The sequence below is a fragment of the Sebastes fasciatus genome, chromosome 23 (assembly GCF_043250625.1).
Source record: "Sebastes fasciatus isolate fSebFas1 chromosome 23, fSebFas1.pri, whole genome shotgun sequence".
NCBI classification, from domain to species: Eukaryota; Metazoa; Chordata; class Actinopteri; order Perciformes; family Sebastidae; genus Sebastes; species Sebastes fasciatus.
The window spans coordinates 17,547,047-17,561,635 of NC_133817.1; the positions used below are offsets into that span (position 1 = coordinate 17,547,047).

At 41.9% G+C, this 14,589-nt stretch overlaps 1 protein-coding gene across 1 annotated transcript in view; it reads right to left on the reverse strand.

Annotated features, from left to right (window-relative positions):
* Nucleotides 1–958: 958 nt before the first annotated feature.
* The window catches only part of gpr37b (G protein-coupled receptor 37b), a 20,890-nt gene continuing 7,259 nt past the window's right edge, over nt 959–14,589 (reverse strand). Inside the window, exon 2 of the mRNA XM_074625476.1 lies at nt 959–6,240. Coding sequence (XP_074481577.1) covers nt 5,422–6,240 — 819 coding nt within the window. The 3' untranslated portion in view covers nt 959–5,421. The remainder of the gene's footprint in view (nt 6,241–14,589) is intronic.

Genomic DNA, 14,589 nt, shown 5'->3' on the forward strand with positions numbered 1-14,589 from the left:
ATCAATAAGCGTAACATTATTTGTAGTCGGTCTCGAGATACTTTTGATTTCCTCCCGTGAGGTTAGAGCAGTGATGACATGACGCGGGTTGGCAGGTCATCAAAACTGTCCAACGATTGCGTCACCTGTCAGTCCATGTGACTTCATGTTGGTTTATTTATAATACTGCAGAGTGAATCCTGAATAGACTAGACTGAAGAAGCAACAATGCATTTTTGTTCCAGCTGTGGTCTGGAGCATGTGATCCTACAGATGTGAACACTGAGCAACAGCCCAAGCGTTCATACTGACACAGAGAGCGGAGGAGATTCTGCAGCCTGATAATAAAGTTAAACCAAAACCTTAAATAGTACCATGAAATAAGTGCACTTTCAATAAAATTGCAAGTGGCGTAGCAACACACATAATGGCGGCCTCCATGATCATCTAATTCTTTGCAGAATTATATATGTTTTTGTATAATTTGAAGCAAATACTACTCGTGAAATCATTTTTGCATTAGTAAAAAAAAATAAACGGACTGTGACAGAGGAAATAATTTACTTTTGATGGAAATCCATCCATAGACGGAGCTCTGCCACCTATTAGCTAATGAGGCATTATGGGAATTGTAGGATCCAGTGTTTTAGGAGCTTGAGCCATACTAGAGACTAAAAGTCAGGATCTCTCAGCTTTTGCTGAGTCAGTTTTTCTTTTCTCCCTCCTAAGTCTCCCAAATTTATGGAGCAGCAATATTAAATTGCTAGAGTACCCCTTTAACATCAGTTATCTCCATGGCAACAACCCTTTGGCAATGGAGGCAAGAGGGTGGATCATTTCTTTGCTTTTGCTGGAGGAGATGTTCGGATTATAATTATGAAACAATAATAGATTAAAGATGATGGCGCTCCGACGCAGAAATAGTTTTGCAGACGAAGATGACCTCAATACACACAATGAATCAACACAACAGTAATAGTACATTTAGGATTTTAATATACAGTTTTCAAGATAAAGTTCTTTGATAAACAAAGGGACAGTTTTTTGGCTATATAAAAAGCTATTTAGAAACCAGTGACTAGACTTCGAGACAATAGTGGTCGTGTGCTTACATTTTCAGGTATCAAATACAGACACAATTTGCTCAGAGTGAAGAGAGGATACTCACAAAATTCAGAATAAACGTCTCACTGACTGATTTACAAGAATCACTTCATCAATAGTTTGAACCACGTTACTACACACTGAGCCATTTAGGATGAGCTATACTCCCAGAAAAATGCAGAAAAAGAGAATCAGTTTCAGGAAGTCAGTTTACACTTGTCGCATCAAAATACAGGTGGGAAATCCAGACTTAAGGAGATAGTTTGAGTGTTTTGAAGTGGGGTTGTATGAGGTACTTATCCATAGTCAGTGTATCACTATATTTAGAATATTTTCACTGCTTTACCTTGCCGTCAGGCAGCCCTTTCTGACGGGGAACCGAAGCTGTTATCTATGCTCTGGGCAAAGCCACCAGACACCATTGAAAAAAACTGTAATTTTACCTTACAGAACACGGAAACCAGCAACTGCTGTATTCTGCGAGGTAAAATTGCTGTTTTTTTTCAATGGAGTGTGGTTGCATTAGCAAGAGCATAGATAACAGCGTCAGTTCCCTGTCGGAAACATAGTCTGTATAGCTATCGCACGGCAAGGTAAACTGGTGAAAATATTCAAAATACAGCGTCCACTTATACTGATATTATTAGTAGGTAATACACTGACTATGGATAAGTACCTCAAATATACAAAATCATACAAACTCACTTCAAAACACCAGAACTATCCCTCTAAGCTCACTGAGCTAAATACAAAAAACTATTGAAGTGATTTAATGGTAGAAACTGGGCTGGTGCAAGGGCATATAAACTGAGATCCCTGGACAGGTTTACACATCGGCCCACAATAGCCTGATAGTGCTGGTAATAAAAAGAGTTGTCAAACAGGCTGCAGGGCATTATGTTGCAGTGGTGCTGTGTTTCTGCCCATTTCCTCGATTAACTGGAAGAACTGCAGGCAGCGCCAACCAGAGGCTCCATCCACCTGGATCTCTTGGAGCTCATAAACTGTAGTTCATTAAAGCCAAAGGGTTTGTTGCCTCCAGCCATGGCAGGGAAAAAAACACCCTTTACCCACAGTTTTTTCCACTATGCGTATATTTTTAGTATGACTGGCCCTGGGTGCTGTCAAACCTTTAGTGATTTATGTTTTGTAGTAAAATTCGTCTTCCTGTATTGATGGAGCTCAGGGCAAACTGACCTCCACGCTGAGAGAGAGACACCCAGAGATAGTGTGCTACTACCACAAGAGCACAAGAGACAGACAGAGATTAGGTGTTTGGCAGTGCAGAATCGTATGCAAAAGATCCATCGCAATATACAGTATACCAATGAACATCACACCTGGGTCATCACAGAGTACACCACCATTCATTATAGTAATAAATATATAAAGAAATTGGACTGGAATTGGAGTTTAACAAGCAAAATAAAGGCTTTTAAGTGTCATTTCCACTGCCGTAATACCACAAATGTTTAGGCTGTTCAGTTTTCAGTACAACTTTAATTACCTGCACTGTAATAAGTTGTAATAGTGGTTTGAACCTTGTTTTGACCCAGATCTGATTGGTAGGATTAAGAAAACAGATTTACAGTACAATACACTTGTAAATTTATACACTGTGAAAAACATTTCATTGGTTCTCCTCAAAAACTCAAGTAATGAAACTGCAAAGGGTTTTAAGAGGTCAAGAAACAAGACTTTTTTTTTACACTGTAAAATTGACCATCCGTAAAGCCCCACCTCCTTTGGTTACTGTTGCTAGGTAGTGGCTAGAAGGGAGCCCGCAAACTGGGGAAACTCGCAAGATTGTTAACGTTAGAATCTTGAATAGTTAAGGTTAGGATCGGTCGTCAGGCAGCGAGTCTCACGAGAGTTTTTGCAAGTTTTTGCAGATCTCAGATCAGATTCCGCAGTTTGCGGGCTCCCTTCTTGACACGACCCTGTTGCTATGCCTGTAAAGCTTTCTATTCTCGCACGGCACGTATGCAGATGACAGTGGCATTTACCACTCAAAATTCTTATTGACACAATGGGTCCTTCATTTCAGACAGAAGCAGACTCTGGCTGGCGACTGGCGATTTTGCCGGCTGAAATAACACCTGTCGCTGGAGGATTTAATTAGCTGTAGCTAGCTAGCTTACTGAGCTTACACCAGCAGCGTGGGTTGGTTTGGAAACGCTGTCTCCGGCTGACGTTTTAATCTTTGTGTCTCACTCATTTTAAATTGAGAACCCTGTAAAAGGGGTCTTGCATATGTTCTTGATGGCTACATACATGATTATGTGCTGAAAGACTGAGGCTGAAAATGCAGAACTGCCTAGTTATGGTTTTTAAGTTGTGATTGGACAATCACTGCTCGGAGGAGGGGTTTAGCAAATTGCCTTCAAGTTAATTTACACACTTGTAGTAGCACTTTGTTTTACAGTACAGGAATTATAAATAAATACTTTGAAAATTAAACAGCTACTTTATAATTACTATGAGCTTTGCAGTGATTATTGGTACAAATATATAATTCCACTTATAATTACAGTCCAGCAGTTGTATTTACAATGTAATTATGCAGTATTGGCACTTTTTTTTGTAATAATAACTTAATATGTTGTAATTACCTAGTAAATGATTGATAATTACTGTCCCTGTTAATATGTTACATAATTATATTTCTGTACCAACGTAAAAATAAAAATATGTAGATACTAGTTACTTATTGCATCTATTCACTCTACAATGTTAATTACAAGTAATTAGCTTTTCATTTATCAATGAAACACTGAGTAATTACTGTACTGTAAAGCAAAGTGCTACCATTCTTGTAAATTAAGTCTCAAACAACCGTCACTTTTAACAAAGGCATACTCAAAGAGTCAGGCAATCTCTCTAAACTGTGTCTATGGCAGCTCAGTGAAACTCTACATTGATTTTTTTTCTTTATTCTTTTACCCCACCATTGTTCATGTATTCCACACACAACTGCAATCTGTCTTCTCGACCAAAAACATAACACGCAGCTCAATTACTTGCGAATCTAAGTCGAACCGATGGATTTGTTGTTTACAGCGCATTCATCATAAGAGCACCAAAGAAAGTGTACAGTATATATATACAGCCCAAAGTGTAAGGCGTAACATGATACAACAGTGTAGTGCAGATATTTATTTTCAGTCCAGTCCAACGCTGAGTCCGTCCCTTTCGCTTATATTCCACGGTGTTATGCTCCATTACCTCCCACTCCATTCAATTGAATCTGTAGCGTTTCATTCCACTCCGTTCAACTCTAATTTGATTTCAATTAGTCCGTTCCGAACCTTTTAATTCCACTCAAGTCCGTGTTTACGTGTCTCTGAGACCAGCCCAGTTGTGTTTGAGTCACCTGGATATTTTTCAATATACAGTGTTGTTGTGTACATTTGGATTTTCCAGTCCAATCTCCCCTCTGTCTGGCAAACTGTCATTACTGCAGAGACGCCCTGCGCTAGTTTAATTATGGTAAGCCTTGTTCCCATGTGTGCAGCATTACACCAACTGTACATTTACAGCTGATGTCGTCTGTAAATTGAGTCCTGTATTTCTATAGGCAGTGTCAGCCCACACATTTAGCTGGATGCTGTATTTAAGTTATTATACATGGTTGAACTCTATGATTAATTAGTCCCCGTCATTTCAACAGTGACACATTTCGAAGGTGATTGGCATTGATTATTTCTCAATTAAGATATACAGGACAGTTTCCCATACATACATGTTATTTATGGTAACCAAGTACACCTATCATCCCAAGCTGTTAATTCTAACAGAACATATTGTGACATATTCTGTACAATCATTTCCCTATGTACATTGTACAGTATAAATGTTATTACCTAACCATTTATAGCATGAGGCCTCTGGGAAACAGTGTTTCTGCTTCAGATAATCTAAAGTAATTAACCTGATTCAACTTCTTGTGAGGAACCAGACAGGCTAAGAGGCCATCCCAACTGTCCAAAGATGTTTAGGCATACAAGGTCTACAGCAGGGAGGTTTGTAAGTTTTAAAGGTTTCAGGCAGGATTGCTAAAAATATGTAGTGACCCTGTTTTAAGAGCACCCCAGGGCATGAGTGAAAGATTTGTTAGATTTCCTGTGATATTAGGGTTATACACTGTAAATGTACAGAATTTTTGTAAGGAATGAGGATGTAGGACACTGGCTGAACGTGATTATTCAGTGTCCACCTTCATTCGTGCACCCATTTCAAAATGTGACCAGACTAGGTAAGGCAAATCTCTCCTAGCCGAGTCTGCCAGAGGCTAATAGCAGGCGAGTGAAATCCCCATCCCTGATGAGGAATGTCAGTTTAGCAGTTGGAGCCTGCAGGCGTGTAGTTACTCAGCTCCCTGCGGATGGTGCTGAACGGCGACAGCTCCAGCTCGGTGGTGCACTCGTGTTCGTTATCGTCACTGGCGGTGGCCGAGGAGGGCGCGTGGTTGCAGCAGCAGCAGCAACAGCAACAGTCCAGGAAGGCCCTGCCCAGCGGGCGACACAGGAGGAGCAGCAGCGCCGGCGTCACGGCGGCCCGACAGAAGAGCAGCAGCTGGGAGAGAAGGTGGAGCACGGACATGGTGTGCTCGGGAACGCCGGCCGCCATGTACGCCGAAACTATGTTGCAGATATTCTCGGGCACCACGCACGCGCCGTAGACGATCGCCAGCGCCACAACGGTGCAGTTCATCTGGCTCTCCAGCCGGATCTGCTTCTTGTTGCTGCGCACGCTGGCCTGCTCGGCGCGCCGGATCTTGCGCGCCGTCACCAGAGAGCACCCGATGGTGAAGAGGGTGGGGAGGCAAAAGTAGCAGCCGAAGCACCACCACAGGCGAGCGCCCTCGTAGGTCAAGCCCAGCACGTAGAGCATGTCGGGGAGCGAGGTGGATATCCTGATGATGCAGCGTTCAACGGGGGGCTCGTCCGGGATTCCCGTGTCCTCCGACACCAGCTGTCTGATGAGGAGCTCCGGGAGGGCCAACAGGAGAGCACCGATCCAGATGACGGCTAGTTTAGCGGTAGTGGAGGTGCAGTTCTCGATCATCTCATAGTACATCTGGACATTGGTGGCCGCGCGGAAGCGGTCGATGCACAGAGCGCACAGGGTGAAGGTGGTCACACCGAGGGAGGCCACCTGAGGGAACAGACAAAGACAAAATCTTACAGCATTTATCAGAATCAAACCTTTTAGTCATTGTGTACAATGAGTGCACATGAATTTGTCTTGGTGGCTTGCAGAGGCTTTACTTGATTGAATCATGGTGCCTCAAGCATGCTGTTTATATCTTAAAACTGCACAGGACTGTAGGGGAGAATAACAGAGAGCCTCAATATGCTAACAATAGCCTCATACTAGAAATAATCTACAATCATTTCAACTTCCAGAAGGGCTGAGCTTGTCAAGGTTGTCAGGTCCCCAGTCTTTTAAATGAATAATAAAAAAAGAAGGAACTGACAAAATTATCTCCAGTGTAGAAAACGTCTGACACTATCTTGCAGAATCTTAAATAGGGGCTGCCGGCGAAGTAAACAACTAGATTCCCTTGTATATCACACACAAACAAAGGCCTTTCTGCAAGTTGACAAGTCAGCCACCGCCACATAAATAAACGGCAGGGGCCACAGCCAGCAATGGCGATGGCCTTTCGGGTGCACCTGACACTGGTGTAATTACAAGCAACGGAGCAACAGGAGCACAATGGCAGGCTGTAAGCTGCTATTAACACTGTGTAGCATCCCTCAATGTGTGTGTACGTGCGTGCGAGAGAAGAGAAAGCACAGACAGACAGAAATAGAGACCACACACACAGCTAGCGAGTGACAGGGTGGATTAAAAGCACTGCACTTGTTCATTGAAATGTATTTTCACACCTCCTGTTCAATGAGTCTTACTTAAAGGGATAGTTCGGGTGTTTTGAAGTGGGGTTGTATGAGGCACTTATCCATAGTCAGCGTATTACTTTCAGTAGATGACAGTAAGCACGCCCACAGCATCGAGAAACAGACAGGAGCACCGGCACTAGAGCAAAGCAATACAGTGCTGTGGACGGGGAAAGGAAAGGCCCACCTTAAAAAAAAGTATATCTGTTTAAGTGTACCCTATATTTAGAATATTTTCTGACGGCGAAATGAACTGAAAGTGAAACATATCTATACTGTCAACTGAGCCTGCTGGCTTTGTAGAGAGCATAGATAAGTTGTACTTTCAGTTCGGTTCCCAATCGGAAAGGGCTGCCTGACGGCAAAATAAAGCGGTGAAAATATTCCAAATATAGCGCACACTTAAAGAGATATACATATTTTTAGGTGGGCCTTTCTTTTAGGAGGCTAAAATACATTTTTCTGCCGTCCCCATCCACAACACTGTATTGCTTTGCTCCGGTGTCGGTACTCCTGTCTGTTTCTCGATGCTGGGGGCGTGCCGACCGCCATCTACTTTAACTAATACACTGACTATGGATAAGTACCTCATACAACCCCACTTCAAAAACACCCAAACTATCCCTTTAAAACTTCCTGAACATGTTTCACTCAAAACCGTCATGCTATCAAGCTAACTGCCTGTCATTGCCTCCACGTTCTCTATGTAAAAAAAAAAAAAAAGTCTTTAAAAAAAAATTATCATGGAGCTCACAAATTTCCTCAGCATGTGAAAGCATCTGTTGGATTAACAGTCATTTTGGCAGAGCGGGGCACCCTGCAAAACATTTCTCTGCAGCTGGAGTGTGTGTGCGTGAGTGTGTGTGTGTGTGTGTGTGTGTGTGTGTGTGCGTGTGTGTGTGTGTGCGTGTGTGTGTGTGTGTGTGCACGCCTGTCCTCGCATGAACCAGTTCCTTCCATGATTTTGCCTCAAGCACCGAAATCTGCCAGAACAGCCACTGATCCCTCCTCATCCTCCATGCTGTCTCACCTTGCTTACCTTTTTCTCCCTCTGACTCTCACTTCTCTCTCCTCTCTTTCACTCTCCTTTTGCCTCCTCACTCTCTTACCCCCCTTTATACATCCTTTCCTCCTTCCTTTCCTTTCCTCCCTTCATATCAAATTTAATTACAACAGCCAGCTTCCCAGATGGCCCCAGTGAGCCACGGCTTTAGTGCTCCAAACACATACTTCCTGGACAGATATAGATGTACACACGCTGCAAGATGGTCTGCCTATCTAGGCCTCACACACACACACACACACTGACCCTCTGACACACATGGTTGCCTAACTAGACTAATGAAGGAAACAGCGAGGGGTAAGTGGGGTAGATAAACCACCAACAGGCTCCAGCACTCTGGACGGTCACTGGGATCAAATGTGACTGCGTTTTGAACCAGAACAGGTTTATTACTTGCCGTTACTCCTCAATCTTGTTACTGTCATTGTAGTGAATTTTTTTTGGCAATTCATTCAAAGCAGAACAATACTTATTCATTAGCTTTTCAAGCGATGCATTTTTTTGGTTGTAGAATTAAGCCAAGCATGTTTATGCGAGTGGTTTATTCACACTCTGGACAGATTAATCCTTCAGGTGATTTGGGCAGGTGTCAACATTTTGTGTGCACTTGGCAGATGTTGTCATTTTACGCTTCGTTACCCGTGCTTGGAAAGCCAAGAACCAAAAAAAATCGAATAAATGCGAGAGACTGTGCAGCAGTCTTGAGCTAGGCTTTCATCAGGTTGTTATAAACAACAGAAAAGGAAAATATAAAGAGCTCAATCACGCTCATGCTAAATTAAAGGATTTGTTTTGACTGCACTGCAGAAAAATCTCACATCACAGGAAGACAGGTTGTTATAACTGTCTAAAAAAAACAACCTGCTGCTGAGTTAAAGTATGTGTTGAATCGCGGCAAATCATACATTAACGAAGGCATTAATGCATGTAGGCATGTAGGCCACTATGTGACACGTCATTAACATTGAAGTGTTTACGACTTAGAGTTTCAAATGATCCTTAAAACTGATGGCAACTCAGCAATTATGGCAATTCAAAATATCAAGAGTATTCTTTATTGTGCCTTAGTGAGTTTTTGTGTAATATCCACGAAGAGATGAGTGTCAGTCCGGAGCCGTAATGGCACTAAAGTTCAAACAGGATTTTGACAGCATCACCTCATCTCCACTATGAATAAAATACAAACACACAGAGCAATTCTGCTCACTTCTGTCTCTGACTCATCCGTCAGGGTCTATACCATTCACTGAAATTACTCTCTGCTATTTATTTCTCCATCCCGCTCCACAGCGAACACACTTTAACGCTGCGTGTTAGATTTAATGGAGAACAATGAGGTGTTTTTGACAGCTGGTTCTCATCAGATATCAGTTAAAAATGTTTTAATTGGCCCCTGTAGATTGGCTCTACATCCCTAGAAAATAAAGCTGTTTTCTATATTTTAATAGTTAAAGATGCATCATATCAAGCTCTACTTGTGACCCACTTCTTAACCCGCAAACCTGTATTCTCACACACACATACACTAATACCCATCCAGTACACATGGACAGGTGCTTGCACATAGTGAATATTTCATGGCTTCAACAACAGGGCTGGAACGGCTTTAAAGGCCGTCATGGAGGACTTGGAAACCCAGCTTTGATCAGCGTGTCGGGGCGGAGAGCAAGGGCAGGGTGAACAAGCATAGCTTTGTACTGGAGGGGAGATGAGAGAGAGAGAGTCCAAGAGTCAGGCCTGGTGGGGTGATGAAGCTGTGTGTTTGTGGAAGGGGGTTATGCAAATGAGGGACGAAGAAAACAAGGACAGAAGAATGGCAAAAGGGAAAAGAGTGGGAGAAAGAAAGAAATGAGCGAATATAGGAGACAATAGCAGGGGGACACATCAGTGAGTTAGAGAGACCGTCCAAAGTGACAGGAAGAGAGGAATAAGCCACGACATCTTCAGAATGATTAACAATGTTAATGTGGCATTTCTTGCAAAAAAGGAGCCTTGACCCTGTCATGTTCATTTTACCTTCTGGCAGGGTGACAGGCCGGCTCGCCTCGGGGCGGAAAAGATGCTTCTAAAATATTATCATCTCAATCTCACTGCTTATTTACAACAGTAATGCATTCATCCAGAGCGAGATAATGATTTTGCTTTTTATGGTTTCTACTGGAGCTGCAGCGTTTAATGAATTAGTTGTCAACTATTAAATTAATCGCCAACTAGTTTAATAATCAATTAATCAGTTTGAGTCATTTTTCAAGAAAAAAAAAAAGTATAAATTATCTGATAACAGCTTCTTCAATGTGAATATTTTCTGGTTTCTTTACTCCTTTATGACAGTAAAGTGAATATCTTTGAGTTGTGGCCAAAATAGGACATTCGAGGATGTCATCTTGGGCTTTGGGAAACACTGATTGACTTTTTTCACCGTTTTCTGACCTTTTATTGACTAAACAACTAATCGATTAATCCAGAAAATAATCAACAAATTAATCGACTATGAAAATCAACCCTAGTTTCTGTGTACTAATGTGCTTTCTTGCCGAGATTTAGACTCTCATGTTTGTACACTAAATAAAAGGCTATACCCAGCAGCTGGTTAGCTTAACTTAGCACTAAAAAGCAATATTTTATTTTTCGTTGTGGTGTTATAGGGGGTTATGTGCCCGGCCGAGAACTAGTCTGCCACATAGCCCCTTTGTAAAACCATAAAGTGTTGTTTTTAAACTCTTTGTTTCAATTTAATTACTTTTGGACATAGCCAGGCTAACTGTCCCCCCCTGTTTCCAGTCTTTATGCTAAGCTAAGCTAACCGGCTGGAGTGGTATCGATCTTCTTCATCTAAATCTCAGCGAATCAGAGCGAATATATGTATTTCCCCAAAATTTTGAAGTGTTCCTTTAATTTACAGTTTTGCTAATTATCTGTAAATAGCGTTATTATTACAACTATTTCCAATGACCTCCTCAACTTGCCAATAAAAATGTTCAAATCCCCTCTCATAAACTGATGACATACAGCCTGTGAAGTACCGTTTCTCAACCTTGGACTTCAAGGACTCAAAACCATAAAAGGGCCTTTCATCTCCAACACATGTCTGGCTGTCTATCTGCGCAGCAGGTGACAAAGACATTTTTCCCCCAGTGCTGTTTTTAATAACGGCCCATTAACTTCCTGATTAAAGGTCCTGTGAGCTGGTGGCACAATGGCCTCCTGTTATTAATTGGGTTTTAACAAGGACTGGTGGAGCCGGTGCGGCCATACTGTGACTACAGCCACTGTCAGGGGTAATGGGTGTTATCAGGTGATGAATGGGCTAATGTGGAGACAACAACAACAACAATACACACACACACACATACAGTCTTAGAGCAATGAGCCAAGGAGACAAAGGGTTATTCCAGCTGCAGACCTATTTCTAGGTTGAGTGTGTGACCCAGCGGAGGCTCCAGCAGACCATAACTCTAACCAGAGAGACCCTGCCACTGACAGCCACCATCCGTCTCACAGCTGGCCTGTGTGTCTGGCAGAGACAGAAAACTGATGTACGTGAGCGTGCACGCACATTGTGTGTCTGTGCACGTCCACATTTATGCAGAATTATTAAAATGTTGTATTTCATTGTGGGTGTGTGGATGGTGCATACATTTCAGTAGCTGTTCTGGTGCTTTAAATCATATCACATGATCTTCCTCAGCAGATGCCCTGTTGTCATGTAATTGTAGATGTTGAGGAATAGTTTGACATTTTGGGAAATACACTTATTCGCTTTCTTGAGTTAGATGACAAGATTAGTGATGCAGCTAACGATTATTTTCATTGTCGATTAATCTGATGATTATTTTTTCGATTAATCGATTAGTTGTTTGGTCCATAAAATATCAGAAAATGGTGAAAAATTACTATCAGTGTTTCCCAAAGGCCAAGATGACGTCCTCAAATGTCTTGTTTTGTCCACAACTCAAAGACATTCAGTTTACTGTCATAGAGGAGCAAAGAAACCAGAAAATATTCACATTTAAGAAGCTGGAATCAGAGAATTTCGATAGTTGCCGATTAATTTAATAGTTGACAACTAATCGATTAATCGCTTCAGCTCTAATTTATTTGTAAAACCCTTCTTTAAATCATGCATGTCTCTCAATTATTAATGTCTCTTCCCATTAGCAGACAGAGACGACTGTGTTCACACCTTCTTTTTCAACCTGATTTACAGCTAATTGCAAATCTCCATCATGGGACATAAATCTAGTGGCTCTCTGCAGACTCGTTGTCTCCTTAGTGGTATATTGGCAATTCCACTAACAGTCTTGCCCTATCACTGTTGCTGTAAGCTATATACTGTAGTTTGAGCGATAATGGCTTGTATTGATTTATAGTACATGTGCAGAATATTTTTGGCAATCGGATGGCGAGCACTTCTGTTCTGGAAACTGCTCAGAAGCCCCCTTATTGTCAATCTAGCTAGGAAAGGTCTCTTGTTTGTGTTTGTAAAGTTCATGAGGCTGTGATTATCCTAGAGGTCACCACAGGTCATTTAATACAGTGTGGTCAAGTTTGTCCACAACTCAAAGACATTCAGTTTACTGTCATAGAGGAGAAAAGAAACCAGAAAATATTCACATTCAAGACGCTGGAATCAGAGAATTTTGACTTTTTTTTCTTAAAAAATGAATCGATTTATTAAAATAGTTGGCGATTCATTTAATAGTTGACAACCAATCGATTAATTGTTGCAGCAGAGAAGATCCACATACGGTAAATATGAAGCCGGAGCCAGCTGCCAGTTAGCTTAGCTTAGCACAAAGACTGACAAACAGCTAGCCTGGCTGTGTCCAAAGGCAACTACGTCAACCTACCAGCACCTCCAAAGCTAACACGTTATATCTTTTTAATCTGTACAAAAACCAATGCGTAAAAAGCAACAAGTTGTCTTTTTACGGGGGGTTATGTGCCAGACTATGTCCTGGCCGAGCTGCAGAAACTTCCTGGCGCCTTGTCGTCACCGTGAGGTTGCCAGGCAACCAGCTGGGGATGATTGTGTGGTGTGATCGAAAGCTCCAGAATGGACCTTGCATGTGCTAAAATTGTCTACTGTTTCCAAAGTAAAGACGAAAAACATAGAAGCAAAGAGGCAAACCTCTTGACAACAGCTGCTGCTGCCATTTTGGACTGAAAACGCTTATTATATTTATAACATTTTATGGTTCAACACAGGCCATATGACAAAAGAATAGAATTTAGCTTTACTTTTGTACGTCACTTTTTAGGCGGACGTTTCACTGACGTCAATTGACTGCAAACAATTGACTTTCACTTCTTGACAATATACATTCTTTGGTAAAGAACGAACTTCCAGTCAATCGAATTCTTTTCTATTCCATGAACAAAAGAAACAGTCTCCACCAGCTGGGAACAGAGATCCATAGAAATCACAAATAAGTAGGGCGAGCACTCACACATTTTCATCTTCCTTGATTCCTTTTCTTCAATTAGAGTAATAGCAACCATCCATCACAGCGTTGTACTGTATTCTGTTGCTTTCTGCCTTTTAGAATCTTTCACAGTGTGTCTGAGCCAGTTTCTTCCGCGCAATAAATTTCTCTTCCATTAAATTATATCCTGACTTGTGGCAGATTTCCCTCTGGACATTAAAAATTTCATTCTGCTCTCAGTGCACAAACGTAGCTGCTGGAAAAAAGTCCACTTGTAGATCGCTGATCCCTGCCTAAAATCGTCTTCTTCTATTGTATCCTATATCGAGGTTGGCTACCTGCCGGCCTGTTCCTTGTTGATCTGAAACTGATACGCTGTTCATCCTCATTTCACCAATTCATAACGGTAATCACCCGATGAATATTTCATATTTACATGGATAATTATATCAATTTGCTTAATTGAATCCAACAGCAAGCCTAATCTTTGCTCCGGGCTGTTGTGTGTGGTCTCGTCTCGTCATTCAAAACACAATATCTACTCATCCGCGGACAAAGAGATGACTGAATGGACTCACCATCATGCATTATGTAGAGCTACTAATTACATACCCCTGAATCATTTACATATTTCCCAATTAACCATCATTCATGTCTGATAGAGCTGAGAAACGGAGAGAGAGGGCGTGAGGCTGCTTTGTGTTGCTGCAGTGTCTATATACTGTCACTATATGTGTGCATTCAGCGTATAAGCACAAACGTCTGTGTGTGCCAAAGTGTTCCCATACTGTATGTAAGTGTGTGTGTGTGTGTGTGTGTGTGGTCGTGTGGTCTCCCTGAGGGTAGCTTCTAATCACAGATAGCTGATGCAGAGAGAGAGAGAGAGAGAGCAGCCGTGGGCAGTGATCAGTGGAGAGAAGGCCATCCCACCCATCTGGAGGATCAGCACACCCTACTGACTTTGTGCATGTGTGTATGTGTGTCTACAGGCTAGATAGATAGTCAGACAGACATGTGGATGGATGGATATAACTATATATAGTGAGAGACTGGACCTTTTCTTGATATAAGAAGAAGGTGGAGATCTCAGTGATAGCGATAGTAATCATGGTGA